Raw genomic sequence first — 27,639 nt, 5'->3', positions numbered from 1 at the left:
CGATCCAGGTGATGTTTATCTACAAGGAGGCTTTGTCTTTCGGGGAGTTGCCATGATGATGATAACATCAGAAAGATGGGCGGAAAAGGAAACACTTTCCAATTTAACTGCAAGCAGCGTGGATATTCTGGACCGAAAGTTCGTACAAATGTCCTTTGGTGCTCTCTTTGCAGGCAGCACAAGCTGGAAGAAGCCCTGCTGTTTTCTGGTCAATTTATGGATGCGCTTCAGGCCTTGGTGGACTGGCTGTACAAGGTGGAGCCCCAGTTGGCTGAAGACCAACCAGTCCATGGTGATCTGGATCTGGTCATGAACTTGATGGATGCTCATAAGGTAAGAGTGGGGTTTACCAGCTGCCCTTTGGGAAGTGAAAGTAACTTTAGTTCCCCATCCACTGCGTAACAGAAGTACCAGGCTTATAGCATCACGGCAAGATGTGTGCTGTAGCACTGCATACTCTGCTGTGCAGCTTTGATTTCCATTGAGTAAATGCCTGGGAGACAGATTTGAAAAATGATATTGCTGTTTTGGAATTGTAACATAAACCTTCAGTTCTGCTCTGTTCCACCTTGGATTTTCGAGAAGGGGGTAAAGTTTCTATGCTTCTGTAAGCTCCCCTTTGGCAGTATTCATCAGGAGGTCTCAGCTGTGAGTGCTTTCACTTCTGGGTTAGGTCAGAGGTTCAAATCCCAGGCTAGAACTTGGGCTCCTGTTCCAAACAGCTACTGTATTGGAGTGAATGGTGATGTCCTATTAAACATGCCATCCTTCAAGTCAGAGATTAAACCATGATTCCTTCTGCGACACTCTGATGGTTGCCCAGATGCAAGTTAAAGATTCCCATACTGCTCTCAGAAAGAGTAGAGGATAACTTTGGTATCCAGGCGGACAGTCTCAGTAAAACAAGCTCAGCTGTCTCCAGCTTTGGGTGGTGTACTGCTGACGGTGTGAGTGTGTTATGGTGTAACCCACTGTGCGTGTGTAACCTGAGTGCGAGTGGATCTGTAACTTACACTCACCAGTGGGTTACAATAATCTATGGTGCCTACATAATCTATGCATAGGCGCTGATTCCATGGGTGCTCTGAGGCTGGAGCACCCACCGGGAAAAATTAATGGGTGCCCTGCAGCCAAGCCCCCCCACGCCCCACCTCCTCCTCTGCCTTCTCCCCTGAACGCGCATGTCCCCACTCCTCCGCCTACCTCCCAGTGCTTCCGCCTTGCTGCCACCAAACAGCTCTTTGGCAGCACACTGGGAGGTGGGGAGGAGCAGGAACACAGCGCGAAGAGCCGGGGGTGGGGATTTGATGAAGGAGTCAGAATAGGGCAGAGTTGGGGCAGGGACTTTGGGGAAGGTGTTGGAATGGGGGCAGGGCAGGGGGCAGGGCGGGGCTGGGGGCAGAGGGGGGTTGAGCACCCACCAGTGGGAGCAGAAGTCGGCGCCTATGAATCTATGTATAACCAATTCTGTTTCAAGGAAAATAAATTATACTAGAAGAAAAATGCCAAAATTGAAGCATTTCAAGTGGGGTTTGGTGGAAGAAAGCCAACCACCAGTTCAGCTTCATATATCCTGTATTGTCAGACTTGAAACGCTTCAAGCCTGTGCTGCCCCTTTTCTGTGGAGAACAAGAGAAAAACCCTCCATACGAAGACCCATGATGGACCTTTCTCTTCTCCCTTGGTAGGTTTTCCAGAAGGAACTGGGGAAGCGCACGGGCACCGTGCAGGTGCTCAAACGCTCGGGCCGGGAGCTCATCGAGAACAGCCGGGATGACACTACCTGGGTTAAAGGGCAGCTTCAAGAGTTGAGCAATCGTTGGGACACCGTGTGTAAGCTGTCTGTGTCCAAGCAAACCCGGCTGGAGCAGGCCTTGAAGCAGGTACGGAGAAAGAGGCTTCCAAGTTCACTTTCGCTTTCAGGGTTTTATATGTGGCTCTGAACCTGTACAAATTAAAGGGTGAGTCTTGTCAAGAAATGAACCAGAAATCTGTGTTCTGGAGCTCTGTACAAGCATTTGCCATCTTCCCGGGGGGAAATGTTATAGGACACGATCTCTGCCCCACTGTGATTAGATCAGGAGATCTAGGTACAGTTCCCAGTTCTGCCACAGACACCCTGTGTGACCTGTGGCAAATCACTTAATCTCTGTCTCAGTTCCCCTTTTGTAAAATTGGGATAGTACATCCCTACCACACAGGGAATGTTGTGAGGATCAATTAACATCTAGAGTCACTGTCATGGGATCATCTCACTGGGAGAGTACAGATCATTAGAATTCTCAACCTCCAGTGTTTATTGTGCAACTGGAGTGGTCCAGCAGATAACAGTCAAAATGAGAGAGCTGTTCTGAGGGTCTCAGTTAGTCAGAAAGAAAAAAGTAGAAGAATAAAAGCCTTGATTGGAAAAGCAGAGCTGGAGAAAGGGCTGCATTGATATGCAGTGTGGGCAAATCAGAAGGGAATGGTGATAAGAAACTATTCAGAGCTATATGAACAATATGAGATGTTGGGCTAAACTTAAGGCTAGGAAGGATAACACGATGCTGAGGTGGCATTTGGATCCATAGTACTTAGTATATGGAATAAATGACCAAAGGTAACAAAATGAGCAGAGTAGACGAATAGCTTTTAAAAGGGAGTTAGTTTTGCCTTTTCAGTGCAGCTAACACAAAGGGAAGGGAACAGACTACGTGACCAACTCCAGTTGTTTTGTTTGTTTGTGTCACTGCAGCGCCTACACGCCCCAGGCATGCAGCAGGATCTCGTCGTGCTAGGTGCTGTACAAACACAAAGCAAAGACAGTCTGGTCTTTTATTTCCTCTGTTCCTATTAGAGACACTGCTGTGCCTTGCTTCTTGAGTGGTGGGTAGAGACTCGGGCTGTGTGGAGATTCCAGGGGTCACTCATTGCATCCGTCTCTTGGTGCTCTTTCAGGCAGAGGAGTTCCGGACTGCAGTCCACATGCTGTTGGAGTGGCTTTCCGAGGCAGAACAGACCCTGCGCTTTAGGGGAGCTCTGCCTGATGATGCTGAAGCGTTGCAGTCACTCATTGACATACACAAGGTAACCAGTCGCGCAGGAATGTGAGAACATGTGGACTTAGCGGGTGTGTCGACACTGCCAGGGTTAGCAGGGCTTCGAGTTAGCAGACCCTGGCTTTGTTAACCCAGGGCTTGAGCTTCTCCACTCATTTGTAACCCCAGGTTAGGAATTGCTGAACCCTTTCTGGGGCTCCAACGTTATGCAGGCCCGAGTCCATCCCCCAGTATCCCAGACTTCCTAGCGCCCTCCCAAGGTGTGGCTACTCTAGCCTTTCTTTGTGGTGCAGTGTGGGAAAACTTGACTGTCCAGAGGACAAAGAAAGTCAGTCCGTGCGACTGGGGGATACTCTTAGCAGACTCCCAGAGCATGAGTCCAGCGGGGCTGTGTCTGTGTTGCGGGGCAATAGGGCTTGAACCTGGGTCCCAGCTTGACTCAGGCTTGGACTCTGCTCCCCCGTTGGGTCCTGGGTCCAAGCTCTGGGTTCGCACAATATGTGTGTCACCAGAATGGGGGTTAGGCTTGAGCCTGAGTTCAAACCCTGGGCTTACGCTGCTGTGCTGATGTATTCAGAGCGGCCCTTAATGAAGAGATGTGTGCCAGGAACAAAGGGCGGTAACTAACGTCTCACTCTTAGACAGCAGGAGTGAGACGTTTGGGCAGGATATTTTCCAAACAAGAGATTTGGATCTTGTTAAATAGCTACATGGCCTGAGTTGGGCTGGAGTTGTAATACCAGGCACTGGTGGGTAGGGAAAATTACCTGTGTTCTATTCACCTAGAATGAAAATAATTTTAATCCAAAACTCTCAAATCACTTTATTTTTGAGTTTAAATGGGGGGATTTTAAGGGTTGGGTTAAAGGGACCAGATTGTCTCTGTTGGCGTGACAGCCGTTGTTGTTTCTGTGGAATCCTGCTGTCTAGGAGTTCATGAAGAAAGTGGAGGAAAAGAGAGTGGATGTGAACGCGGCGGTGGGGATGGGAGAAGTTATCCTGGCTGCGTGCCACCCAGACTGCATTACCACAATTAAACACTGGATCACCATCATCCGAGCCAGGTTCGAGGAGGTGAGTCACAGAGGACCCTGTCTACTTGAGCAGAGGGAAGGTCTTTCTCATCACTGCTGAGAAATCGGGCCAGTAATAGAATCAATGATCAGTGTCTTCTTTTGGACGTTTCTCTGTGGGGAAGTTCTCCAGCCTGTGTTATACAGGCGGGCAGACAAGATGATCACAGTGGAACCTTCCTGCCTTGGAACCTATGAAACAGCAGGACATGTAAATGGGTTACTCTCCTGAATTATAGATGTCCTAGTCCTGGCTGCTTGGATCAGTTCTCTCAAGTCAATGTGCATCAGGCAGTGAACCAGTAAGAGTGCTGGCTGCCTTGTTTTCCTTATGGGTATTGGTTTCCTTCTCCTGAGGGAGAGCGTCACGGAGTAAGTGCCTTTGTTTCCCATGCTGATGGCTAGTCTTGTGGATGTTTCCATCAGGTTCTGACTTGGGCAAAGCAGCACCAGCAAAGGCTCGAGACGGCGCTTTCAGAATTGGTGGCGAACGCGGAGCTCTTGGAGGAACTCTTAGCGTGGATTCAGTGGGCTGAGACCACACTGATCCAGCGGGATCAAGAACCAATGCCACAAAATATCGAGCAGGTCAAAGCCCTCATCTCCGAACACCAGGTAACTCCATTGCTGAGATCCGCCAACTTCCTGTCTACCCTGCTCCTGGGGCAGGGATTGCGGGTCTGACAGGCAGCAGGGAGGCTGAACGTTTTGTAACCACCACCTTTCTGGGGAAGAAGATGAGTTTACTTTTATTACAGCCGCATGTTAGTCATCCAGACCTGTCACTTTTAAACAAGTCTAGGAACTGTGTTCCACTCAGCTCAGGGAGCAAAATATCAGACTGGAAATCAAAGCCACAGGTGTGGAATAACTTTACCACAAATCCACATAGCTAGTGTTCAGTATGTACTTGTGCATCTGCTATGGGCTTGGAGTTTCTCAGCAAGAATCTAGAGCGCCAGCAGCTTGAAGTTGAGAAGATGATAAATGTTACAGGTCTCTTCTCCCTTTTGCCTTTTAACAGTCCTTTATGGAGGAGATGACACGAAAACAGCCGGACGTGGACCGGGTCACTAAGACGTACAAGAGGAAAGCCACAGAACCAGCTCATGGACCTTTCATTGAGAAATCCCGCAGCAGCAGTATGTGTGCAGCTTATTGCGATGTGCATCCTCTGCAGGAATGCATTCTGAGATGGAGGGGAAAACACACAGGAAACTCATTAGTCTGGCTCTAGTTCTCAATTAGAAATACACCCTGCTTTGCCAACCACTTGGAATTGGCTGGGAATTGCCAGGGAATGAGGTGGCATTTGCAGTAGTGGCTGACACATGCCATTATTATTTATTCTTCACCTTTCTGCCATCCAAAGACTCCTGATGGCTCTGATTTGAGTTTACAGCGGGTTTTGCTTATTTCAGAGTGCTGAAAAGTTGGTGCTGTAGTTAACTGCTCCCGTTCTGATTCTAGTTGCTCTAGCGTGACCGTTTCCTCATGTATGATTCTTGCAGCAGAAAGCCCTGTTCGCTCTAGTTCAGGAAGATGAAACCAAAGGGGAAAGGAACACAGGAGTTGCTAGGGGTGGGGACTGCAGATTACTGGTGTCTGTAAAACTGCAAAACCGCCAGTACTGTTGTGCTGAACATTTCTTAATCTCGTATTTTCTTTTTTAAAAGCTGCCAGCTCAATCCTTATGGGAAAACCTGTGAGAGATTTTCTATTTGAGAAACAAACAAAAAGCTGTTGTCTTTTTTGGATCATCCCAACCCCACATCCTGCAATATCCCATGTGGCATATTTTTCTTTCTCTAGGGAAATCCTTGAGTCACGCCGCCCCTCCTCCCATGCCAGTTTTCTCCCAATCGGAAACGAAGAACCCCCGGATTAACCAGCTCTCTGCACGCTGGCAGCAGGTGTGGCTGCTGGCACTGGAGCGCCAGCGGAAGCTCAACGACACTCTGGATAGGCTGGAGGAGGTAAGGACCCCATTGTGCTGTTAAACAAGGGGTAGTTTGTGGTGGAAAAGTGTCGTTTACTGGACTCCCAAGAGAGAAAGGCAGAGAGCTGCCTCTTGAGCTGCATTGTGCGTGTCATGGGTAATGACTGCCCTCGTCCTAAAAACCCCAACAAGAAACGTCTCCACTAAAACTGTGCGGCTGAAAACCATATTCCATAGTAACTGCAGGTTAACCGGACTGCTCTGTGCTACTAAAGTCAGTACGTCTGTTGCTAATGAAGGTCAGACCTGGTTGGGAGTAGTAATACTATTCTTAAAAATATAGTGCTACTATGTATATATTTTTTCGAAACCTCTAATGTGATTTTTGTTTTTGTTTATGCTTAACAAAGCAGCTATGCCCAGAAGTGAGTGTTTTTGTTTTTTGTTGCTTTTTCTGTAGGTCAGTTCGGTTTATCTGTATGAACGTTTTTCTTTGTTACTTTTAACTCGGGGGCTTTTTTAAAAGCACTAAGATGTTGTTGCTTTGAGTCACTCTGAGCTCTTCTTAGCTGAAGGGCTCCTGAAAATCAGTCCTAAATGTGCTAAACCTCAGCTTCCGTAACTGAACAGTCTTCTCATGAGCAGTGATTTAAGCTAGTCTTGGTGTAATCTCGGCACTGCGGTTCCAAAGAACTGAATTTGGAAGCATTTTTGGATCCGCAGAGGTGTCATGTATCAAGAGTCAAGCTGGTGCGTGGGGGGAAGCAGGCTGACTTTGCTGGATAAGCATTACTTGTTAGTTTATCCATGGAGCAACATTGCTGTCCACCTCAGAGGAGAAACTGCTGTCCTTCCTGGAAAGAAACCAAGCAGGAGCTCTGTTCTCAGCTGCTTAGGCAAAAAGTTAGCTAGAACAATGCAGATGTGCAGAGTGGGAAAGGAATCGGAGTTTCAAAAATAAAGGCACTGGGGCATCCTTAGGACAAGCCTGGGGAGAGAACCCTGTTCTTAGATGCTTGAAAAGATATTATATTTGTATGTGTCTCTGTGTGTGTGTGTGTGTACGTCTATGTTATATCTGCATACGTGTATGTTTAAAAGTTTGGAGGATACTTCACTTTTTTCTGTGTCTGAGTGCGTGACACACATTCTACATGGTGGCTGTCAGATGCGTTGTGTCCCCTGTTCTGTTATGGAAACTCTGTGTCCATGGCTATGGTTTTAAGAGGAGTGGCCTAGTTATGCCTGTTTTTCCAAGTATTGCTTTAAAGAGGTGTGGAATAGGAGAAAGTGACAGCCCCCAAAGGCTATGCACAATTTGACTTAGTCGCTGAAATCTTAGTTCAGCAAGATCTTTTGTAGAGCAGGGGAAGTTTTCTGTCTGTACTTTCAACTCCCGTTGACTCTAATTGGTCTTCTTCCAGTTGAAGGAGTTTGCAAACTTTGACTTTGACATCTGGAGAAAGAAATACATGCGCTGGATGAATCACAAGAAATCACGGGTGATGGACTTCTTCCGGCGCATCGACAAAGATCAGGATGGAAAAATCACCCGGCAGGAGTTTATTGATGGAATCTTAGCATCTAGTAAGTCTTGATGTGTTTCATCCCATCCTAACGCAAAACCCAATAAACCCATCTCCGAGAAACTTTGTTTGCTCCCACTCTTTACGAGGCAAATGAAAGGCACATTTCTTGCACCTCTGTCAGGAGAGGACTGATAGCATGGCAATCCCACCCCACACATTTGCTGTTGTTGCAATATGCCAAGCAGCTGTCGTTGCTTGAGGCCTGGAATCTATATTATACTTTGAAAATCAAGTAATTATGTAGCCTGTTTCTTTTCCTGTGACTATTGTGATGGAGATGCCAGGTATGGAAGCGTGGGTAGGGGGCGATAGAGAATATGTGCTCTTTGCACAGATGGTGAGAGTTCTCTGTTCTCAGACTGTAATACATCTCCGTTGTTTGTTTTTGCTTTTCATTCCAGAATTCCCCACCACTAAGTTAGAGATGACTGCTGTGGCTGACATCTTTGACCGGGATGGGGATGGCTATATTGATTACTATGAGTTTGTGGCTGCTCTCCATCCTAACAAAGATGCTTACCGGCCAACCACAGATGCCGACAAAATTGAGGATGAGGTAAAGGAGATTCTAAGGAGAGGGGTATTTTAGTGGGTATTATGGAGGGCTTCAGTTTTTCAATGGGTCAATTTCTCAAATACCTATCCAAGGAGGAAAAACTATGTTTTGATGATGAGCACCCAGAGAATCACAGCGGTATTGACCTGAGATCAGTGTTCAAGTATTTGGATATTCAAAACATTTTCAAGTGACGGTTGTTATAATCTGTATTTTATGCGCAATATACTGTGTCCTGTCTATCCAGTGCAAGAGATGCAAACTACTGATCCCTGACCTCTGCCCCTCTTGTTTGCAACAGGTCACAAGGCAGGTGGCCCAGTGTAAGTGTGCAAAGAGATTTCAAGTGGAGCAGATTGGAGAGAATAAGTATCGGGTAAGAGGAAGACATCCACATTTGCCATAATAGCACAAATTCTCTTAATTCCTAGCTCATGTGTGATCCTACCAGGGAGAAGTGTCCGTTTTAACTTCTACTGAAGCAATCTGATTCTGTCATACTGAGATTTTACTCTTTAAAAGAGTGAATCCGAAATTTTACCTATGCTAGCCTCTTACCTTCTGAGATGTTAATTAAGTCCAGAGATTAGACCAATAACATGCACTCAGGAATCTGAGACATAGATTTATCTTGGGCTCTGCAGTGAGGGAATATCATGAAGATCTTAGAGATTAGTTCCTTCTTCCCCAAGTTGATCTGAGGGTCTCTGGAGACGAGAGTTTCTGGGGAAACTGCAGCAATATACCATTAATGGAGCACACAGATTCCTTGATAGTAATCATAACTGTATGATCCTATTGGTGGAGAGCTTGCAAGTGGTTTCTCTATCACATGAGCATGTAATGGAGAGCTTGCTCTCCTGGTGCATTAAATCTTGGATATGCCGAATAGCCCAAGGACAAGACAAACATAGATGTGGCAGTGTTCTGAGAGAGCTTGGCCTGCTCGCTGTCGAAGATGTTGTATCTATAGATACTATAGACAGTAACGGCCTCAAAGTTTTATGTGTGTACCTTACACCTATGATTTTCTTCAATTGATGTAGCTCATTTCTAAAAAGGTATGCAAAATATTTGTGTAATGGATCTGTTTTAAGGTACTTCATGTTTTCATTTCAAATTATTCACTGGGATGGACTGACAGCAAACCATCCAGGTTACCTGCAGACTTGCATTTTGGAGGAGTTAAAATAGCAACACTTGAGCACATTCAAATATCAGACACATTAAAATATAAGACTTAGGGCAAGTCTACACTACCGCGCTACATCGGAGAGCGCTCTCCCATCGTCGTAATTAGTCCACCTCCATGAGAGGCAGAAGCTATGTCTCCCACTGACATAGCACCAGTGTGGACAGCGCTCAGGTCGATGTAACTTACGTCGCTCGGGGGGTGGCTTTGTCCCACGGTTGTGTAAATGAGCCCTTATTTGTGACTTTTGAAGCGATGAATTACAACTTCCGCTGTAGGGACAGAGAAGAACCATTCGTGTGTCCAATAACATCAAGTACCCTGATTTTTAACTACCTGTGGTTAACTAAGATTTTCATGATTGTTGCATTGTTAAATCCTATAAAATGTTTTCTTGTTTTTCTCCCCCTCTTCCTCTGCTCTCCTTCTGATCTTCTCCCCACCCAAATTCTTTCTCTCCGTAGTTCTTCCTCGGCAATCAGGTACAGTGTGCCTTGCAATGCTGTCTCTCATTCTTTTTAACAAACGTGGCTTGGTGTGTGTTTATAATACCAATCTTTCTCTTGTTGCTGTGGGAAGGTGTGATCTAAAGAATGCTGTGTTAGAGCTCGTTGTGTTACTTGGCAGAGTCTGGTATACAGAGTGACGTTTGCCTGGAAATGCGATACCAAATGGCAAAACTACTTGGAAGAAAGAAGTAAAAAGTTTAATTGGAAAATCAGAAATCTACAAAGATGGAGAGATTTAGCCTCCAAATTGCTTCTTCCTCTGATGCCCTAGTGGTATTAGAGGTTATGGCATCATTCATGTGAAAGGGAACACGTAAGTTCCATGTAAGGTACCAGGGGAACCCATGCTCATGGTGGAATTGTCTGAAAAGATCATTGTCTCACGATTCTGACTCTACTGCTGGAGGAATTATAGAATCACAGAATCATAGGACTGGAAGGGACCTCGAGAGGTCATCTAGTCCAGTCCCCTGCACTCAAGGCAGGACTAAGTATTATATTGTAACACTCCTCAAAAATATATACAGGCTGAAATTTTCTGAACACAGACTGTATACCAGGATCTGGACAGGTTTGACTATAACGCGGTCACTATGGAATGAAAATGCTGTATTCACATGATCAGTCTCTTAGGTAACAATAACTAAACCCTCATCCCCTGCTTCACCGACTTTGAGTAACTCGTAACTGGAAGAAAGTTCATGAAAAATTGCATGTACCTACTCTTACATTATGGTAACTGAAGGCTGACTAGAACACAGGAATTCCATTGATAATGGGACTGGAGTGATGTCTTTCATCACAAGAATACAGCCTCCATTTGAACAATGAAGGAAATCCATTTATTTAAACTACTGAGGATTTTTAACTTGAAGAGATGGACTCTAAATGTGGTGCCATGAAAGAAGGAAATGTGAATTTCTTGAGTGAAGAAAAGGCTAGAAACCAATTCCCCGTTTTTTCTAGCTAGGTGACTACAGACAAATCTTTGAAGGGCACTATAAAACTCTATCTAATTATTACAATAAAGTTGTAATTAATGTTACAAGACTGGAGCAAGTTGTATAACTTGTATTTTTACCATGGAGGCCAGATTCTCCACTCTGCTTTGTTGGAGTGAAGGGGCTGCAAAATGAGTGTATCCAGCTAGCTGAGGATTCCCCTAGCATGGAGGAATTACTCAGTTAGTACAGAACCAGTGCAGTGAAGGGGCATGGCCAGAGAGCCCTTGCCCTCCAGTGAGCCACAGCGGGCATAAATAGCTCTTTCTGGCTATAGGTAGTTGGCATAGCAGCTGCACCAGGAGAGGAGTGTTGCCTCAGGTGTGCCCAGCAGCACATACTAGGTGCAGCTGAGAATTTAGCCTAGAAACTTCAAGACCAAAAATCATTGTCTCCAAAGCCAGACAGCCCACCTTTCGAGCACTCCGGCCCCCGACTGCTTAGCGCTAAAGATCTTCCATCCTGTGGCTCATTGGTTCTCCAGGAAGCAGAGCTGAGAATCCTACCGCTCTAAAGCTAACTAAACTCCAGCCTCCACTTGCTGGGGAGAGCATGGAAGCAGGATCCCTTCATGAACAGACGCTGCCTGCAGCTACAGATTGAAAGAGAGCCCTAGAGATGCCCACAGCTCGGTCCCACGCCCGATAGCAAAGGGGACATCTGAAAAGAGGCTCATGCATGGAACTCTTTGAGAAAGGGCTGTGCATAACAGGGGAGAGAGGTAGTCTCAGGAGAGAAGGGGGCACATGAGATGTTTGGGGCAGGAAAAGGAACCCTTAATCCCGCTTTGTCCCTGTGCCCCCTAGCACTCTCTTTCTGCAGAAATCAATCTAGGTGTGTCTTGAACTCATCTGTCATTTTGCTTACCTCAGTTACCTCCCCAGTAAGTTATCCCTTGTTTTCAGCATCGTTAGCACAATTCTGCCCGAGTTTCCCCTGGTTACTTCTCATTTCCTAAGGTTTCCATTGTGTCTCCTGGTTTTTTAATTCCTTCTCCATCTTAAAAAAAAAAAAAAAAAAAGAGGGTCTCACTTATCAACGCCTTCATAATTCTGAAATCCTCTATTAGATCATGTTGAAGTATCCCCCTTTTCAAAGGCAGTCAACCCAGTTTCCTTAGTTCTCCCTCATTGCTTAAGCTCCTGAGACAGGGTGGTATCTTTGCTGCTCTATGGCCGAGTACTGTTCACAGGAGTCCAGGTGGGGTTCTGCTAGATGTCTGAGTGTCATGTAAATATGAAGAGAAGCACGTGCATGGCGGTGGATGGAGACTTTTAATCAATGGTTATGTATGATAGCACGGGGGGACTGGAAAGAGCTGTGTGATTTTGTTGATTCAGGGACACACTTGATAATTGTTTGAAATTGGAGAGATTTTAAATTCCTAAATGAACATTATAATCACTAATAAACGTTCTGGGACTTGAGCTTTGGATTTCTACATTCTAGATTCACTATAATGGGGTGACTCTCCTGTAGGAGCTCTCTTGCTGGTTGAGGCTCAGTGAAATGCTTGCACCTCAGACTTGGTAAAGAGGTTTCATTCTCAGTGCTGATGCTGCACTGCTAGCGTTTGCTATGCCAGCCTTCAGTGACATGTCAGGTGTCTCTTTTCAAAGCGGACTGCATCAGGAGTGTCAGTGGGCAGTGCGGTCTAATGGATAGAGCACTGGGAGCAGGACTACGGTGGCTGGGTTCTACTCTTGGCTCTGCCACTGGCCTGCTATGTGACCTGAGGCAAGTCACTTCTCCCTGGGCCTCAGTTTCCTCATCTGTAAAATGGGGACAATGGTGCTGTGCTCCCCCCACTTTGTAAAGTGCTTTGAGATCTACTGATGAAAGCACTACGTAAGAGCTAAGTAGTAGTATTCATGAAATGAAAGGCAGAGCAATAAAATTCTGTTTCTATGGGTAAAACCCTCAAAAGATCAAAATATAAATAATTTGCTACCTGGCCATCCTTTGATCTGCATTTGAATTTCTCAGCTTTTTTTTTTTTTTTTTTTTTTTTTTTTTTTGGCATTAGCCCTAGAGAATCCTGTTAATAGCATTGTCCTGCAAGTTTCTTTAGATGAAAAAATTCTCATAAATTGACCCCAAAGTGAATTGATTCCCACATAACGTAACTTTTTGACATATTTGGAGAAGCCCTAAACATTGATAAGAGCTTTGAAAATGTTTCAGGTTACAGGTAGCATTTCAGTGTAGTGATATTACTCACCCTGGCGCAGTCTGTTTTGGAGAGGAGCAGTCTCCCCATTTTATAGCCCTGTTATTTGAACTGCTTCTCTATTGATTCCACAGTTTGGTGATTCCCAGCAGTTGCGGCTGGTCCGTATTTTACGCAGCACTGTCATGGTTCGAGTTGGAGGAGGATGGATGGCCCTGGATGAATTTTTAGTGAAAAATGACCCTTGCAGAGGTAAGGAAGAACCTGTTTCTCAGGGACCTTTCATCTCCACAGTAGTCGTGAAGTCACCAGTAGCACAAGATGCTTCATTGAAGCAGATCTCATCAATCTGTGGGCTTGTGCAAATAAAGGAAGATCTGGAGAAAATAGAAACTAAAAAAAATCCAAAAACTTAGTGTGATTTTTATTGCAAGTCTCTCAATATTTGGTTAAAGCCCCAGCTTCTGGAGTCATGTGAATAGGTGAGAATCTCAATTTTCATTTCGAAGGAAACAGACAGGTTTGTTGCCCTCCTGGTTGCTGAGAAAAGCTTGAAAATGTGATCTGAGTGCACCTGAAGGTTCAAAAATCAGAAAGCAAATAAAAAGAACTCTGTGTATTCTTTTTTGTAGTTTAAACCTCTCATTTTGATTTTAAACCCCTCATTTGTTGTCTGCGCTCATTGGCGATGGTCAAAAGCTGGTGTCTTGTGTGTGTTTTCCTTTGGGTTGATGGCATGTGCCGATTTCAGCAGAACTCCAGCCTTCGTGAACTTGTGTGTCTTTTACAACAAACAGTTGTCAGTGTGGATTCCGCTGTGTTAGTGTTACAAACCCAGTGTGCTGATAGTTGGCCAGTGTGTTGGAGAAATCTAATAAAAACTGTTCCAATTCCATACAAATGTAGGCAAAATCAGATGTAAGACGCCTCTAGACAAGAATATAATCTCTCTTGCTGATAAATGTGATTCTAATGTGCTGCTGCGCTCTCTATAAAGAAAATGCTCACATTGTATTTTTAGGGACAATGGTGCTGTTTCCAGAAGGGGGTGTGTGTGTGTGTGTGTGTGTCTGTGTCTAAAAAATGTCCTGCAAGATTCCAGTTACCAACTCCTCCTTCCCCACCTCTCAAACAAAACGGCAGGGCCGCATGGGGTGAAAAAGAGCTGTTCTTCAACTGTGCATTTCTTTCTTGACCAGTTTCTGCTTTCTCCTGCTCTGTCCGTTTCCTTGTATGTGTGTGTTTTTCTTTATTCTAGTTCACCACCCTGGAAGTAAAATAAAGCGCTCTGATTCCAGCTCTTCGATTGCCAGTCAGTCTCCGATAGGTTGGCGTTATTTTTACTTTATCACTCTTGCCGGCAAACCTCCCCACCCCCCATCATTAAGAATGGCTTTGCTTCTTAACCAGCCTGCCTGCCCCACCACATCTGCTGCCTTTGTGAATGCTGAGACACAGTGTTGACAATATCAAGAATTTTCTGGTCGAGACATTTTAAAACAGTTTTTAACTAAACCAACTCTCGAGTGGCGGGTCAGAAACTGGAACACACTCACACTCACAATCACAATCTGTTCAAACTCAGGGTATGTCTACACTACCCGCCGGATTGGCGGGCAGCAATCCATCCCGCCGGGATCGATTTATCACGTCTAGTCTAGCCGCGATAAATCGACTCCCAAGCCCTCTCCCGTCGACTCCTGTACTCCAGCTCTGCGAGAAGCACAGGCAGAGTCGATGGGGGAGCGGCAGCAGTCGGCTCACCGCAGTGAAGACACCATGGTAAGTCCATCTAAGTACGTCAGCTTCAGCTACGTTATTCATGAAGCTGAACTTGCGTAACTTAGATCGTTCCCCCCCTGCCAGTGTAGACCAGGGCTTAGATTCATAGTTAGACATATTGATCGTTGTGCTTTCTTAGATACTATTCTGGCCTCTGTTACCGCAGTATCTGAACACTCACAATCTTACTACTACATTACCTCACAAGTAAATATATTATTCCCAATTACAGATGAGAAACTGAGGCAGATCGATTAAGTGAGTTGACCAAGGTGTGTCAGAGCATTTGTGGCCATACTGAGAACTGAATCCAGCTCTCCTAAGTCCGAAGCTAGTGCCCTACTCACCGAGCCATCCTTCCTTGCTTACTCAGTTCAGCTCCCAGGGATCTTATTTCAGTTTATCCAAAAAGAGTTGATTTTTTTTTATCAGAAACATTTGGAAATAAACAAGGGAAGCTTAAATTTTTTATGACCTGAAAACTGAACCATGTACTGCATGGAAAAATTGGAGTCAGTGATTTTTCTCTGCATTTTGAAATGTTGCATCTGTGAGAGTTTCTCCTGGATCAGTATTTTTTCGTGGTAGAAAAAGATCAGAGTTAATCACAGCCAGTCCTTCTCTAAAAGGTCTTGATAAAGAGAGAGTCCATTTGGGCTTGATGTGGGACTTTCGTTTGAAATTAATAAAATGAAACCAATTCTTCAGTTTACATAGTTATTTCTATTTATAAAATAATGGACGTTCCCATGCCAAGCCCTGAACACCCCATACTGTATATCAGCTCCCATTATTCCTTTGTAGATGTTTCTAGATGTAAAAATGGACTGTGGGGATGGTACATGAGGCTGGTCTTTCAAAAGCCCACTCCACAGTGAGTTTTGAAAACACTTGGTTGTCTTGGGTTTAGTTTTCAGATACCTGTGTAGAAGATCAGCCTGGGAGCTAGCCTTGTACCGAATGTATTGCTATTCTGTGCAGACAGTGAAGCGGCTTGTGATTGTGGTGTACAATGTACTATGGCCAGATGCTACCTGTCTTGAAGTGAATTGCAGTGAGTCGTTTTTACAGATCATTTCAGGGCATCTTCCTGTTAAAAAAATAATCTGTATTACAATAGTGCCTAGAAACTCCTACATGCTAGGTGCTATGCAAGTGCACAAAGATACAGTCCTTGTCCCGAACCTAAATAGACAAAACAAACGGGAGGGTTGGAAATAGAAGCCCAGGGGGAAAGTGACTTGCCCAAGGTCACACAGCAAGTCAGTGGCAGAGCTGGGAATAGACCCCAGGTCTTCTGAGTCTCCCAGTCCAGTGCCAACCATCTTACGTGACGGATTTGTTAATGAAAACGTGTTAAATCCAGCCTCAAGATAGGAAGAATTTTGCAAGGGATAAAGGATGTTCTCTCAGGACAAAAATCTGACTCCCATGTATTTTATAGCTGAACGGCCAGGTCTGTGTACGGTCAACCTGGGCCTTTTTGTTGCCGGTGTGTTTTTTGCCTTGGCACGTTACATTATTCTTTTTGGTGTTCTTTGCGTAAGCTGGAGAACTCCCCATGTGGACTAAAGGAATCTCTGCTGTGATTCTCGCTTGTGGCTTTCAAATGTCCTAAAGGACCTTTGAGAGCAATGAATGTCTGCACATTACCACCGGAAACCACATCATGCAGAGCAACAGTTGAGATACATGTCGCTAAAACTCTGTTTAAAAGATAGTGCTGCTGCTTGAAGTGGGACTTGAACTGTTTTCTCCATTTTTCCTCTTCCGGAGAGCTCAGTGTGGGGAGTGAGAGAGGCCCACGGTGAAGCCTGGCAGCGACCAGCATTGGGCTCCTGGGATTCTCAGAAAGGGGAATGAGCCACACCCCACTGAGTGTGAGATGCAGTTTCAGACTCGGATTCAAGCATGTATTTGTTTTACAATGAGGGTAATTAACCATTGGAACAACGGTTGTGATGGATTCTCTGTCACTGGCAACATTTAAATCAAGACTGAATGTTTCTCTAAAAGATCTGCTCTAGTTCAAGCAGGAATCAATTCAGGGAAGTCCGACAGCCTGTGTTGTACAGGAGGTCGGACTAGACAATCACAGTGGTTCCTTCTGGCCTTTGTAACGTATAAATCTATAGCAGCAAAAAAAAAGCCAATGATATTTTTGGCCGCGGTACATTGTATCTTGTAAGAGGGATGCGTTAGTTCCACTATGCACCACCGAGGAGCCTACCTGTAAAATGCCACGTGGTTCTGGGCATGTTGGTAATTAGATAGATGTCAACCCACTGGAAGGAGTTCATAGAAGAGTAGTAAAACTGATTAAAGGGCTGGAAGAATTGACTTGTGAGGAAAGGAATTAACAAAATAAGATAGCTTGATCTTGATTAAGTAAGGGCCATAATAAGCAGGTATATTGCTTAGAAGATGTAAGCATCAAGGAGCGAGGAGGGTTGTTTAGGGCATAATCGAGTGGAGAAATATAAAGGCAAATAGAGAGTGTGTATTGAGAACAAGTTCCCAAGAACAAGGCTTGTTCGAATGTGAAATCCTCTCCCAAGGGAAGCAGTGACTGATGCATGTTGGGACTCCAGAGGCGAACCGCTTCCAGCCCATTGAAGGAAAGCAAATGCAACACAAGGACTTCTTTGGCAGGGAGAGTGAAGTGTGTGTCTGTGTGAGGGGTCTGGGACTGGAAACGGTCTTTCCGCACCCCAGCCCTCTGGGAGAATGAAAAAAGGAAATGTCTAACAGGCCTTACTCACTACAGTCTCTTCCTTATGTGAAACAGGTTAGGTCGGGTAGGAGTCAATACGCCCCTTGATCTCAGCGTGGTCTTTGAGACCTTAATTGCTTTTGATTATCTTTTGAAGCTCGTGCTAAATATTCTTTGCTTCTGTCACCTGGGCCTTGTTGCCGAAATCAGCATGATTCGGAAGCGGTGCTGCTTGCTTTCTGTAAGCTCTTGAATTTACTAGTGCAACGCTGCTGCTTCGTCTCCACTGTTAATGCTTTGCTACGGGGGGTTCCGAGAACAACCCTGCAATTGCGTCTTTGTCTTTCAAGTCTAACACATTGAACCTAATGTTGCTCCTTTGTCCTGTAAGGCTTTGTGCATGGCCTTGCTCCGACCTACTTAATGAATTTGCTCTCTGTATATACTTGGTGAGTTTCTGAGATACTGACCTATGCTGATCTTACTATCTCAGGACATAGAACTTCCAGCTGCATTGTTACCCCATGGCTCGTTGCAGAGAAACCCTCCAGTTCCTGGGACTTTCCGATCCAAATTTTACATCTGCCCTCTGATATGAGCTGTTGTAGCTTGGGAAATGGATCATGCTCCACATAGCTGTGTGCTGGGTGTGAGAGCAGGAGTACAACCTTTCTGAGCAGTTCTGTTCAGCATTTTTAAACTGTCCTAAGAATGTCATCAGCTGCTTGTGCTAATTTTAACTAGACTTGTATCATAGGCCCAGGACATGCATAAAAAGTTGCATAATTCTGTTTGAACTCCTGGACCTCTAGGGTTCTTTTGCCTATCACAAGTCTTCAAAAACCAATCAGCAAAGTGACATCGTCGCAACAGAGCGAGAATGCTGCGCAGGTCTCGCTCTGCAGTGAGCGGGATGAGAGCAAGACATCCTTTGTAGGTCAGAGGTGGCGTTTCCAAGACGTTGCAAGGATGTCTTCCTGGGGCTAAGCAGGAGTTGGGTGAAACTCCTCAGGACTGTGGGTTTTTTTCAGGAGTTGCTTTGTTTCCTCTTTCAGCACGAGGAAGGACCAACCTCGAACTTAGAGAGAAGTTTATTTTACCAGAGGGGGCCTCGCAAGGAATGACGCCTTTCCGGTCGCGGGGTCGAAGGTCAAAACCCTCCTCCCGGGCTGCCTCCCCAACGCGGTCCAGCTCTAGTGCGAGCCAGAGTAATCACAGCTGCACCTCTATGCCATCCTCTCCAGCAGCGCCTGCTAGTGGAACCAAGGTACGGCTGATAGTCCTTTGCTCTCCTGCTGCTCACACCCACTCAGACCCCATTCCAAGGAGACCAGGAGCTGAAGCATTAGGTCGGAGAGGTTTTTGTGGGGGGACTCAGAAAATAGGCTAATGTAGGCTTCATTGGCGGACACCTGAATGGCAGAGCCTGGTTTAAACTGATACTTGAGGCAGGGATAAACCCATTGATTGTACAGTCGCTATTTTTAAATCATTCACGCTACAAGCTTCTTCTCGCTTTGTACACACTGCACCCGCAGGTAGGTGATCATTCGTAGAGAGAACATAAACACGTCTCAGGAAAGGCTGAGTTGCCTATGGAGGTTGTTTTTATTTTTATGTTCTCACATGGGACCGTTCCCGATTCTCCTGTCTTCCACAAGGCAGGATTTCCCCTCCCATCTCTCTGTGCGATAGGAGCAGACTTGTTTCGGACATCACTGTTCACGCAAGCAGCCGGCTAGCACGAAGGAGGAAGTGGCTGCCTTTTTGTGTCTCCTTCTCACCGCATCGTGCCAAATGTGCATTTTATTTTATCGTCTGTTTCTTTTAGAATTTATGTATTTTTCTGTTTGTTTTTCCCATTTCGGATACTTTTCTGTTCCATTTTCACTCACTTTTCACCTCTTCCCTCCCCCCCCCTTCCCTCCTTTCTCCCTCCCCTTCCTTTGGATTTTCCATTTCACAGACTCCACATCACTTCTCTCGCTGTTATGACAAACCCTGGTTGGTAAACAGTAAAGCTGGCACCCCTCACAGGGGCTTCGATAATTCCGACTCCCACCTGTCCAGCGCCGAGGTAGAGTATGGCTCTGCTAGTCGAAGGACCTGTTAAAAGGAAGGAACGCGGCTGCTTCCTTTGTCTGCTGAATGCTTTTCTTTTATGATAGCAGCGCTTGTTAGCACAGCTAACGCTAAGACTGTGGGCGTTTTTCAGGGGGTCCTAACTCGGATTCAAAAGAAATTCACACGAGAATGAAACTCAACGTGCACGATGCCTGCAATCCATTTTTACCCCCCTTTGAGCAATTTTAAAACGGTAACTTATCCAATTGCAAAACCCAATAACTTTTCCTGGCTTCGGCCACTTTTTTTTTTAGCATTCAAAAAAAGACCATAATGAAAACTAGGGCCTCTTAATATTAAAACTAGGAATAAAATCGCCGAGTTAGCACTTGAAAATCAGCTACAGCGCATGCACAGTAACCACTCTTGCCATAGTTTTCTGAAGTACATATGCCCATCAGCGTATTTCGGCATATCTGATATGTCCGATAACATCACACACTGATGCGAGACCGCTGCAATGCTCAGATACAGCGGGGTGAATTCAGGCTGGAGGCTGAAGTTCCAGCCTGAACTTAGAATTTTCTGATCTCTGGGAATTGGTGGTGCTTCAGAATTTTAATGTAGATTTTGGTGATTTAACTTACCGGCAATTTGTCACGTCTCCCATACTTGATCTTCCCTTGAAAATAGTTTCTGAAGTTTTGTTATCAAAAAGTGAGGTATAATTCCTGAAATGTTTAAAATGATCCACTTGTTGCCATAAGAAAGGCTTTGGGAAGCTGTTGGGAAGATACTGCAATTTTGTTATAAAGTCCGATCAAGGGCCAGATCAAAAGCTCCAGGATTTACTGACGATGTAAAAGAGTCACTCTCAAAACAAAAAAGTGCCGGAGAGAAATGCACGTAGAGGGAGCAACTTCCAAATTTCTTAAAACCTCATTCCACCGTTTGCGTTTGGTCCTATTCAAAGGCTTGTCCAGCGCTTTAAAACGTGTTGATGGAACTTAACTGCCATGTAGCCAACGAGGCCTCCATCCTCTTTCTTGACTTTCCCTTTGCTTCCTCTCCCTTTGCTGTAGCTTCACGAGACAGAAAGAAATTAAAATCTCTCCAATTCACATCAGAGGGAGTTTGAGGAAATCTCTCTCCAGCTGTTTGTCAGAAGATTTATTCCACAGCGACTCTCCAACTATTAAAAGGCATTTCTTTCTACGGTGACACGAACTGAAAATTACAAAAGGATGTCCAGCTGTTGTTGAATCAGTCTGCCCTTTGTGCTGTTAAACTCACAAAACTGGGTGACTGGGCAACAACATGGCAGATAAATTTCAGTGTTGATCAATGCAAAGTGATGCACATTGGAGAACACAGTCCCAACTAGACGTACAACTAGACTTACAATGATGGGGTCTACATTAGCTGTTACCACTCAAGAAAGAGATCTTGGAGTTATTGTGGATAGTTCTCTGAAAATATCCACTCAGTGTGCAGCACCAGTCAAAAAAGCAAACAGAATGTTGGGAATTTTTAGGAAAGGGATAGATAGTAAGACAGAAAATATCATATTGCCTCTATATAAATCCATGGTACGCCCACATCTAGAATACTGCGTGCAGATGTGCTCGCCCCATCTCAAAAAAGATATATTGGAATTTGAAAAGGTTCAGAAAAGGGCAACAAAAATTATTAGGAGTCTGGAACAGCTTCCATATGAGGAGAGATTAATAAGACTGGGACTTTTCAGCTTGGAAAAGAGACCACCAAGGGAGGATATGATAGAGGTCTATAAAATTATGACTGGTGAGAAAGGAAATAAGGAAGTGTTATTTACTCCTCATAACAAGAACTAGGGGTCACCAAATGAAATGAATGGGCAGCAAGTTTAAAACAAACAAAAGGAAGTATTTCTTCACACAACGCAGTCAACCTGTGGAACTCGTTGCTGGAGGATGTTGTGAAGGCCAAGACTCTTAACAGGGTTCCAAAAGGAACTAGACAAGTTCATGGAGGATAGGTCCATCAATGGCTATTAGTCAGGATGGGCAGGGATGGTGTCCCTAGCCTCTGTTTGCCAGAAGCTGGGAATGGGCGATGGGATGGATCACTTGATGATTACTGGTTCTGTTCATTCCCTCTGAAGCACCTGGCATTGGCCGCTGTCAGAAGGCAGGATACTGGGCTAGATGGACAATTGGTCTGACCCAGTCTGGCTGTTCTTACATAAAATGCCAGAATCCCAGTACCTGCGAGATTGGCTGTAACCTTGGGTGGCTGTTTTCCTGCAATTATTTTATGTTGTCTTAAAACCAGCACTAGGCTTATTTTAGAAACTTGGAGCTGCTCTTTCCAGTTGGACTCAGGAGTCCTCTCTTCATTAGAGCTGTTATTCTGACTTAGTCACGCTTTCTTCCGTTCCCTCTTTCTGTGGCAAGAGAAGTAACAGTGGGAGAAAGCTTTGTGTTGTGTTGCTTCCTCTAATGTTTATCTGCAACATCGTAAAGGTCACGGAACACACAGTGTAACAGAAACCAGAGTGTGAGTAGCATCTAAAGCTTCACTGAGAAGCTTTCAGTTATGATAGAGACCTTCTGGCCTGCATTTCATGTGTTCATTCACCACTAGTGCTTGAACGAATGTCTTGGATTTTTTTTTTTTAATATTTAAAATTCTCTTTCTTGGTTGTCTGTCCCAATTTCTATACATTAGGCTGAAATCCCTTGGCTCTATTAAGTCACTTGGGACTGAAATTTGGCACACTCACCAAAAAAAAAAAAAAAACCCAACAGATTTTCACCAAAAAATAATTAACCTTTACAATTGTTCTGGACGTCTTAAATACTAAACATTTCCCAGGATTTCATGTGACTTTTTGTGTGGCTTTTAGACCCAAACCAGTACTTGGTCCTTAAGGTGGACTACAGCTGGCAGGTGTTTTGAAATAGATCTATAGCTTAGTCAGAGATGGATAGATACAGATATCAAACAAAACAAAATAATTAACAATGGGTTTGAAGGGGAAAGCACTAGCATGTAGTGCTATCCTGAAGGCCCAAAACCACCACTGGTGTGAATGTTTTCAGGGACTAGGCTTTGGTTTAGCAATAAAACAATCCCTGTGTGTGTTCTCCTTGACCTTTACGATGATGGGGGTATTTATATATTGGAATCCTGTTGCCGGGATCTACCTCTGATGTTAACCCAGTACGAAGTGAATTATACCATAACCTCTAAAAGGCTCTCGGTGCATTCTTTATCCAAAGGTGACGCCATCTGCAGGCAGCAAGCTGAAGCGACCGACTTTTCACTCTAGTCGAACTTCTCTTGCGGGTGATACCAGTAATAGTTCCTCTCCCGTCTCTACAGGTGCCAAAACCAATCGTGCTGGTAAGTCCTAAGCTGACTGTTTTACCTGTAATGGGTGCTAAAATAAGTGCTACCTCCTCTCATAGCTGTCCCTGTCTATGGATTCCAATCAAGAGAAAGGAGAAGCAACTGCCCATCTGTAAAGGGCATCGTTCTACAGGCTGGTCTGTTTATCCACTTGTTGTAGAGATGTTTCAGGGATTGCCTTGACCCTGAGTAGTTTGGGATGCATTTTAAGAGGGGTTTCCTTTAAATTGTGTTCAGAATAAAAGCTTCATACCACAGACCCTCTGTCTCCCAGAGCCTGGAGTGAAAACAGCCAGAAACAAGCTGTGAAATTCTCCAGTGAGTCTTAAAGTTTTAGGCAAAGTTGCTCACTGTCATCATAGAGCGACCAGTGATCCTGTATTTATTGCACAGTCTTCTAATAACATTGCTGCTATCGTTGGGTCTGCAAACTGGTGGCGGTACTGAAGGAGGGTGGGGTCCATTTACTAAGGGTTAGAATGGGGAGATACTTCAGCGTGGTCACAAATACCTGGATTTAATTTCAGATCCTAAAAAAACAGCCAGTCGTCCCACGAGTCGCGCCGGGAGCCGGGCCGGGAGTCGGGCCAGCAGCCGGCGGGGAAGCGACGCCTCCGATTTTGACCTTCTGGAAACTCAGTCAGCCTGTTCGGACACTTCAGAAAGCAGCACGGCAGGGGGTCAAGGCAGTTCGCGACGGGGGTTGGCGAAACCTTCCAAAATCCCAACCATGTCCAAGAAAACTACCACGGCCACCCCCAAAACTCCAGGCCCCAAGAGATAATACTGTCCCAACACCCCCTAAAACAAAACAAACCTGTGTCCAATTTTTAACCCTGCTACGTACATTGGATGTATATTTATTCTCAACGGGAAAAATTATATTGTTAAAAGTGTAAAAGAACAATTGTGTTATGAAGCTGCCTTATTTGGGTTTTTTTTTCTTTTTTGTAAGTTACTATTTTCATGTGAATATTTATGTAGATAAAATTTGCCTCCTGGTCACCCCTATTCACAACGGGGCCCAGAAAACTGAAATGTGGGAGAGAGAAAGCAAGAAAAAAAGTCAAGATGTGAAAGTGTAAAAAAAAAAAAAAAAAAAGTTAAGAAAAAAATTATAAATAGGATTTCTGCGCGGTGCAGGGTGTGAACCTGCTTTATCTTTTAGGATTGTTCCTAAATGCATCTTTATAACTTGACTTGCTGTCTCAGCGAGATAAATTATATTTAAAAAACAAAAAAACCCTGAATCCTACAGTGTTCAAGGAACTCTTTTTTGTAAATCATGGATACCTCAAACAGAGAAACGTGAGGTGAGGGGATTTGGGCGTCTGCTTCCATTTTTTTAAAGGTTCTGTGATTTTACCTGAAGAAATTGGAGTTTGTTTGAATTAATAAAATTTGCACATGCTACAGTAAAGGGGTTCATTACAAATGCTGTCTTTAAAATACTGTCCCAGCACTTAACGCTTTTAACGAGCAAATAAGAGTGATGGGTTTTGGGGGTAGAACTTTAAAGTCATCCAGAAGAGAGCACTGGGTTGGCAACACTACAAATACGTCCTTTAGAGGATGGGACAAAAAGGTGCTTCTGTCACTTCCTGTCCTACAAGTCAGAAGACACTTCAGGATGGCCACCCAGTCAGTTCGCATAAGAGACTGACACACATTGTTTGTTACAGAATTGCTATTTATCTGCACCTCTTTTCCTATTTATTATTTGACTGGTCATTCTACTTCAAACCAGGCTGAGATTTACGTCACCTCTACTCCTAGAAGAAACCTGGGACTTACATGCACAGTTGCTTGTCCTTTAAATGAGTCTCACCAGCGCACTTGCTAGCAAGTCCTATCTCGCTTTTGTATGCGACTTTTCTTTGTGATAAAATCAACTGACCAAGTGACCATGAGGGTGGGTCTGGGGAGGGGCTATCTGGACTTCCTGTATTTATTAAATATTGTTCCTCTTCAGCTCTGACCATATTGCTGTGTGATTCTCTCAATTGGTTTAATTGAGGCAGAAACTGAAGCTCAACCAATGAACTGTTTAAAACAGTTTTTTTGTATTAAAATTGCTTGCAGTAATAACCACCTCGCTTTTTATTTTATTCCACCGGGCTAGCTTTATAAACATCCGTATTAAAGGTGAAACATTTTCTTACAAAGCAAAAGCAGCGTGGCTGTATAAAAATGTATTTTGAATGGATCTATAATGCAGCAAAAGTTGCCTTTTGAGAGAACGTGTCAGAGATTGGCTTAGAATTTATGGTTCACCACTCTTTAATTCCTGTGCTTTCTATTCTTTTGCCATCTAGGCATTTCACAATCAAACCACGTGCTGTGGTGGGTTCTCCAATAACTATTGCATAAGACATCAGGACTCTAACCACCACTCAACCTACCGAGTTTGTATCAAGTGAATAGAAATCAGTGCAGAGACAGATATAGGTTATGAATTCACACCATCCTCCACCACTCAAAGCAAGCAGCTGTGCTCTGCACTGCCAAGAGCTTCTGGGTGAACTCCAGGTGAAGTGCATTGCACTAATTTAGCCTGGAGCTTCTGAGGGTCTGGATAACTGGTGCAGGGTCCACATTTAAGAGGAACGAGCTGCTTGCTTGCCAGGTAGGAAGATGTTTGATGGTTTGGGTTATTTAATTACTTTGCAAAAGATGGTCTTGAGATCCTTATTAGTTCCATTTCTTTTTTTTTTTCCCTCTCCAGGGGATTTTACATGTATATCCCAGGGAAGCAGGCTAATCTAATCTACTCTATTATGTAATGCTGGACTGTCTGGGGAGAGAGAAGTGGTCGGTTCCACGGTGGAGCAATACATAAGAACGTGCAGTCGTTAAAGACTCAGCTTAATAATAGAAAGTGAGCCATAGAAAGTGAACGCTCTGGGAAATTGGCTCGCAAAGCAAAAGAACCAGCGTGGAGCAATCGAAGGTTAGACAGCTGGTCCAGACAAACCCTGCTCCAGTTTAAAAGCTGCATGTGGCCGTGCTATGGGAAGTAAAGCAATGTGCTGGCTTAACGTGCCTGTCATTGCCAAGAGTCTCACTCGGCCATACTGCTGCATGTGACCAGAGGAAATAATGCATTTTGGATCCTGCTGTAGGACGTACTGGATTTTGAAGTCCCTCTAGCCCAAGCTGTGTAAAGTCAGTACTAGCCCTAGGGGAGCAAACAGTAAAATCTAGATCAAGTTGGCTTGGAAAACCAAGGTTTTTTTCTGCCCCTTCCTGTCACATTCCCTCTTCCTACACCTGCACTGCAGGGAGTGAGACCCTGTGGTGCAGGTGCTTGTAAGATGCACTGTTGCTGACCATGTGGCTGCTACAAGCCTGGGAATTAACTAATGCCAGGGGTAAATCTGTCGTAACCAAACCATCTTCATCCCAAACTTCACCCCACCGCACCCCCAATTCCAGATTTACCCTTAGTGGCAGGAGCTTAGGTGCACTCAACTCAAAACTCCTTTCACTTCTTTTAACCCTGTCTCACCCCAGCGTGTTTTCCTGCTGTAGTCTCCCAATGCCTGTCATTCCTACTTTCCAAGGAATTGGCTTGTTTCTTGAGCTCAGTATGGTATAATTTACTGCTCCTGTTTCCCACAAGTCTTCCTTGGCTTCCCCTCCAACCGACTCTAGTACAAAAGTCTCCAAGGCCTTCCCTGGATTTAGTAGGGAAGGAAAAGGGGCAATATTTCTCCAAACTGCTCTCTAATGCTCCCATTACAGTGGTGCTCAAATACCAGATTCCTTCCTTCTCTCTCCTCATCACAAGTAGCAAATGCTGCCTTTAACATCTGCCCCCAACCCCCTGATTCCGGCTAATTTGTTTCCTATAGTCAAATCTCATTTCAAGGGCTTGTCTATGCGTGAAAGTGGTTTTCGATTAAGGTAGGGTGTAAATTTAAAGTGCAATAGCTATTCTTGACTAATTCCAGCTGTGGGCGCTCAGTCTGGAGTAAAAGTGACTTGTTCCTGTTTATTTGAACCCGTTTTCAAAGCAGGTTAAGCTAAACAGGAACAAGGCACTCTTGATTCCTGGACTTTCCTGGAAGGGCCTGTCTCTAATGACTACGCATCCTACTCCATGAGCCATTCAGTTTACTGCAACTCTCCTTCCCACATCTCCAGCTGTACTGGAATGTAGGGACTGTCTAGCTGAATGTAAATCTGTGCTATGTTGTGCTGCAGAAAGATTGTACGAAAGGTTTATCATATAAGGGGGAAAATGTGTTGAAGGAAAAAATTAAAGTGAATTCTGTCAAGGGAATATTTGAGAACTCCAAGATCCTGCCCCATCATAGAGCTCACTGCACCTGCAGTGTACCTGCATCAAAGTTGTTTGCTACATCGGCTGTGATATCTAACCTATGTGCTTCCTAATGAAAGTGACATTCTCACCTATAGTATATCTCAGGTCCATAATTTATATTACAGACTCCTGGGGCAGGGATGTGGCTCAGTGTTAACTGAGGGGCTCCTTGCACACATGGGCTCTAAAATATTAATACGTTTGGCTAGCGCTGTCAGAAAACTCAGTAATTCCCTAAATTCAACCTTTGGGGACCTGCTACTCATTTTCAGATGTCAGTGTGTGTAAAAATG

General features: G+C 44.6%; 1 protein-coding gene across 21 annotated transcripts in view; it reads left to right on the top strand.

The window, feature by feature from the left end:
* Positions 1-24,121, top strand: part of MACF1 (microtubule actin crosslinking factor 1) — a 229,254-nt gene extending 205,133 nt beyond the window's left edge. For 12 of the 21 annotated variants that reach the window (XM_039511274.1, XM_039511271.1, XM_039511268.1 and 9 more), the window contains 16 exons: positions 174-333; positions 1,689-1,883; positions 2,938-3,066; positions 3,969-4,112; positions 4,538-4,726; positions 5,136-5,253; positions 5,924-6,087; positions 7,475-7,637; positions 8,041-8,195; positions 8,497-8,571; positions 9,852-9,869; positions 13,202-13,319; positions 18,618-18,829; positions 19,529-19,639; positions 22,890-23,013; positions 23,547-24,121. In XM_039511274.1, coding sequence (XP_039367208.1) covers positions 174-333; positions 1,689-1,883; positions 2,938-3,066; positions 3,969-4,112; positions 4,538-4,726; positions 5,136-5,253; positions 5,924-6,087; positions 7,475-7,637; positions 8,041-8,195; positions 8,497-8,571; positions 9,852-9,869; positions 13,202-13,319; positions 18,618-18,829; positions 19,529-19,639; positions 22,890-23,013; positions 23,547-23,803 — 2,332 coding nt within the window. In that variant the 3' untranslated portion in view covers positions 23,804-24,121. The remainder of the gene's footprint in view (positions 1-173; positions 334-1,688; positions 1,884-2,937; positions 3,067-3,968; positions 4,113-4,537; positions 4,727-5,135; positions 5,254-5,923; positions 6,088-7,474; positions 7,638-8,040; positions 8,196-8,496; positions 8,572-9,851; positions 9,870-13,201; positions 13,320-18,617; positions 18,830-19,528; positions 19,640-22,889; positions 23,014-23,546) is intronic. The other 9 variants (XM_039511275.1, XM_039511273.1, XM_039511272.1 and 6 more) reach the window with 4 other exon arrangements.
* The last annotated feature ends 3,518 nt before the right edge of the window (positions 24,122-27,639 follow it).

Source organism: Mauremys reevesii, linkage group 23 (genome assembly GCF_016161935.1).
Source record: "Mauremys reevesii isolate NIE-2019 linkage group 23, ASM1616193v1, whole genome shotgun sequence".
In the NCBI taxonomy this organism is placed as follows: domain Eukaryota; kingdom Metazoa; phylum Chordata; order Testudines; family Geoemydidae; genus Mauremys; species Mauremys reevesii.
This window is presented reverse-complemented; position numbering and strand designations above follow the sequence as displayed.